At 46.6% G+C, this 4,762-nt stretch overlaps 1 protein-coding gene across 1 annotated transcript in view; it reads left to right on the plus strand.

The window, feature by feature from the left end:
* Nucleotides 1-4,762, plus strand: part of lama1 (laminin, alpha 1) — a 290,652-nt gene that overhangs the window by 149,589 nt on the left and 136,301 nt on the right. Inside the window, exon 19 of the mRNA XM_043687534.1 lies at nucleotides 1,054-1,265. Within this exon, the coding sequence (XP_043543469.1) occupies nucleotides 1,054-1,265 (212 nt within the window). The remainder of the gene's footprint in view (nucleotides 1-1,053; nucleotides 1,266-4,762) is intronic.

Here is a 4,762-nt window from a genome sequence, read left to right on the forward strand (position 1 = left end):
ACTTTTTCCCCGGGTACAACAGAGTGTTACAAGGGGACATAAATTTAAGGTGAAGGGTGGAAGGTATAGGGGGGGATGTCAGGGGTAGGTTCTTTACCCAGAGAGTGGTGAGGGCGTGGAATGCGCTGCCTGTGGGAGTGGCAGAGTCAGAATCATTGGTGACCTTTAAGCGGCAATTGGATAGGTACATAGATAGGTGCTTAAGCTAGGACAAATGTTCGTGGGCCGAAGGGCCTGTTCTGTGCTGTATTGTTCTATGTTCTATTTTCTAAGATCCTCCAAATAGCAATATGGAAATGACCGTATAGTCTGTATTATTGCACCTTGAGTTGAGGGATGAATATTGCCCAGGCTGCTGGAAATAATTCCACCGGTGATTTTGAACTGGAACAGGCAGATGGGCCCTTAGTTCATCTGTCAATTGAAAGACAGCACCTCGCCTCAGCCCCACAGTGGAGTGTCAGCATTGATTCCTGTGCTCAGGCCCTGGAGTGAAGATTCAGTAATGATCTGACACTTGTAAGCTAACTGCTGATTTAAAATGTAATCAATAATTTGTGCTCTTCACTAAAACCTATCGAAGCCCCACAGTGTGGAAGCAGGCCATTCAGCCCATCAAGGGCACACCAACTCTCTGAAGAGCAGCCCATCCCCACCTTTCCCATGGATAATCCACCTAACCTACACACCACTGGACAGTGCAGGCAATTTTGCATCTGCACATCTTTGTGACTGTGGGAGGGAAACCCATGCAGGCACAGGGAGAATGTGTCCACACAGACAGTCACCTGAGGCTGGGATCGAACTTTGCTCATACCACTCAATTAGACACTCCAATTCCAAATGTTTAATTCAAGAACAATTGCAGGTAATTGAATGAAAATAGTACCTTTGTGGTTTTAGTTTTGAGTTTTATAATTAGTCAGCAATTCCACCAGGTGGGTTTTAACACTGACATGGTGACCTTCTGTCTGAGTCTTTCTGCAAAGGTCATGCTGAACCATGTTCAGTCACAAAGGTCGCGAAACTCATTTGTAAATTCTCTCTGCGTAGGTGTGCTGATGGTTACTATGGAAACCCAACAACACCCGGAGAGTCCTGTGTGCCGTGTGACTGTAATGGCAACGTTGAGGTGTCAGTGCCAGGAAACTGTGACACGGTGACAGGAGAGTGTCTGAAATGTATTGGGAACACGGCAGGAATACGGTGCGAGCAGTGTGCGGAGGGATTTTTCGGTGATGCAGTTGTCGCCAAGAACTGCCGCAGTGAGTAAAAAGCAAAATGTGAGGCAGGAGGGGTACAGAGAAGAATGGTTTTTATTTTTTAAAAAAAGCCCGGTTGCAATATCTTTTCTCGAAGCTTTTTGGAGGAAGAACGTTATATAAAATGGAAGACACCTGGCCATCAGGAAACCTGCCTGTGACCCCACACACTACAACTGTGGGGAAGATGCTTGCTGTCAACACTTCAGGGTGAAAGGTGACAGCTCTGTGACCTGTTTCTGGGACAGGGAGAGGCAGAGATCAGCGATGGTTAGGCAGTGGGGCCCCTACCTTCCATCGCAGCTGGGGAGGGGGAGGTGAGTGGTATATTAATAGAATCCCTGCAATGTGGAAGTAAGCAATTCAGCCTATCACATCCACACTGCCCCTCCACAGAGCATCCCATACAGATCCACCCCCCCTACCCTATCTTACCCCTGTAACCCTGCATCTCTCATGGCTAGTCCACTAAGTCAGTATGTGTTTGGACTGTTGGCAGGAAACCCACGCAGGCACAGGGAGAATATGCAAGCTCCACGCAGACAGTCACCCAAGGCTGGGATTGAACCGGGGTCACTGGTGCTATGAGACTGCAGTGTTAACTGCTGAACCACCATGCCATCCCCACTCCACCTTGATGTTTCTGGCTGTTCACCCAAACTCTGACATCCTGCCCTTGTGACCCAAACTTGGCTGATTTGAAAATTTAAAGCAACCTCGATAATTATGGGGACGTCATGTAAACATCAATGAAGCTGTCCTGCTGTGGGCGTTTTCTTTCCACCTGAATGCTCCATGTTAATCAGCATTGAGCCAAATAGGAAAATGTTGGAGCTTTCTCACTTCCAAGGGAGTATCAGAGCTGAGGGGAAGAGGGAACGAAATGAGGCCTGTGGTTGAATGGTCTGTCAGAGCGTTGAAAATGATTGGAGGCATTTTCCTTTAAGACAAATGGGGGCTGTCAGCAGAACAAGTAAAAAGGAAAAAGTCTCTTTTTGTCAATGATGGGAAGATATTTTGTGTGTGTGTGCGTGCGCCTGTGTGTTGACATTAAGCAGGGAGGGAGAGCAGTAAACAGTAAGCTGTCTCCAGGAAGAATGCAACATAAATTTCAGATGGAGTGACCAGACACCTGGCTGAGGCGATGGATGAGTTTTGGAGGCCTGTTGGGATGAAGAATGGAGAGCAGTATCTTGCAGGAGAGCCCCCAGAGAACAGAGCATCACCCCCAAAATGATGTGCCAACCTTGCTTCCCCACCTCTTCAGTAAAGTTTTGAAAACCAGACTCTCCTACACCTGGCTGCACAGCACTCCCCAGCACCCTATGGTGGCAGAGGTACATTGACGGCAAACATTGGCTTAATTCGAGGACTCGTATCAGTGTTGGAATGAGAGTGTGCTGTGTTGTCAGGGGTGTAATGTTTAACTGAGACCATGTCTACCTGTTCAAGTGCACAGAAAGATCCCATGGCACTCTATAACGATCAGTTAGTATTGCCCCTGCCCAACATCACCACAAACTGATTACTGCAAATTCATTTCATTTGCTCTGTGTGGTATCTTGTGTGCATTTTGATACTCGCAGTTAGCCACATGTCTGTCCAAGAAGTACATTTTGTGAGATCTCTGAAATAGGTTTGTAGGCTCTTTAAGGAGCTGGTTCCTGTTTTCCCAATTAGCGTAAGATTAGGCGCTGATCCCACCCCTCCAAATTCAGGAGGGCTGTGGATAGACTCAACCCTGGTTCATGTGAAAGTGCTGCTGTCTGGTGTTTTAGGAGCGCTGCATTGTGTTGCTGCTAGTTAGTGGTCTCACACACAGACACCCGAGGTAGATATGACAGAGTAGAACATAGAATAGTACAGCACAGAACAAGCCCTTTGGCCCACGTTGTTGTGCCGAGGATTAATCCTAATGTAAAATAAAATAACTTAACCTACGCACCCCTCAACTCACTGCTATCCATGTGCATGTCCAGCAGTTGCTTAAATGTCCCCAATGACTCTGCTTCCACCACCACCGCTGGCAACGCAATTCATGCGTTCACAACTCTCTGTAAAGAACCTACCTCTGACATCTCCTTTATACCTTCCTCCTAATATTTTCAAACTATGACCCCTCGTGCCAGTCAATCCTGCCCTGGGGAAAAGTCTCTGGCTATTGACTCTATCCACTTAAATGGGAAGATGTGTTGTGGCTTCCTTTGTGAAGTTTTCATAACAAGAGCAAAAAGGAACACAGCTTGCATTTGTATAGCACCTTTTAATGCAGAGTGGTGCAAGCCACTTCACAGGAGCAATGCAAACTGAAATAGGTCATTGAGGTGAACAAGGTAATATACATACCAGGGAAAAATGAAGAACATTTGAAAATGCAAGAACGTGAAACCACGGATGCACAGGCCACCATAAGTGATCCAGTGGGTCACATGAAGTAGCACTGGTGGAGAATCTTTGTTCCCTTTAATGCTGCTTCAGCTGTGCATGGTTAACCCAAAACTCCAGTACTGACGTCATCACAGCAATGCAAAGTCACTCATGTCAATGCCTGGTTCCCCAGCCTGTTCTTCATGCTGCAAGCAGTCATCTGGCATGAATGCACATGCTCTTTCACCAAGATGACATTGTCTGCCTTTTTGATGGTGATCAATGAGCCTTCAGGTCGTTCATAGGGTCTGGGCCTCTCTGACATGTGTTGCCCATCACTAACTACTTTGGTTCGGTCATTTCAGAGGGTAGATAAGTGTCAGCCATATTGCTGTGGGTATGGAGTCACATGTAGGCCAGACGAGGTGAGGATGGCAGATTTCCAGGCGGCATCTGTGGAGAGAAGTCGGAATTCGCGTTTCAGATCCACATAACTGAGGAAGGGTCACTGAACCTGAAACGTTAACTCTGATTTCTCTCCACAGATGCTGCCAGAACTGCTGAGCTTTTCCAGCAATTTCTGTTTGTGATTTCCAGCATCTGCTGGAATTTTGGATTTTTAAATGGCAGATGTTCTTCCCTAAATGTCCGTCGAGTGAAGTAGGTGGGGTTTTACATCATTCTGCCATAGGTCCATAGTCAGACTAGCTTCCAATTCCAATTTTTAATCATTTATTGAAATTAATCTTTGAACCTGTATCCCCAGAGTATCTTGGCCTCTGGATTAATAATCCAGTGACCTGACCACAATGCCATCGACTCTCTAGAGATCTCATTTTCAAATTTTTGTTTAGCACCTCACTAAACAAGACCATAAGACATAGGAGCGGAAGTAAGGCCATTCGGCCCATCGAGTCCACTCCGCCATTCAATCATGGCTGATGGGCATTTCAACTCCACTTACCCGCATTCTCCCCGTAGCCCTTAATTCCTTGTGACGTCAAGAATTTATCAATTTCTGCCTTGAAGACATTTAATGTCCCGGCCTCCACTGCACTCTGTGGCAATGAATTCCACAGGCCCACCACTCTCTGGCTGAAGAAATGTCTCCGCATTTCTGTTCTGAATTGACC

Source organism: Chiloscyllium plagiosum, chromosome 4, assembly GCF_004010195.1.
Source record: "Chiloscyllium plagiosum isolate BGI_BamShark_2017 chromosome 4, ASM401019v2, whole genome shotgun sequence".
In the NCBI taxonomy this organism is placed as follows: domain Eukaryota; kingdom Metazoa; phylum Chordata; class Chondrichthyes; order Orectolobiformes; family Hemiscylliidae; genus Chiloscyllium; species Chiloscyllium plagiosum.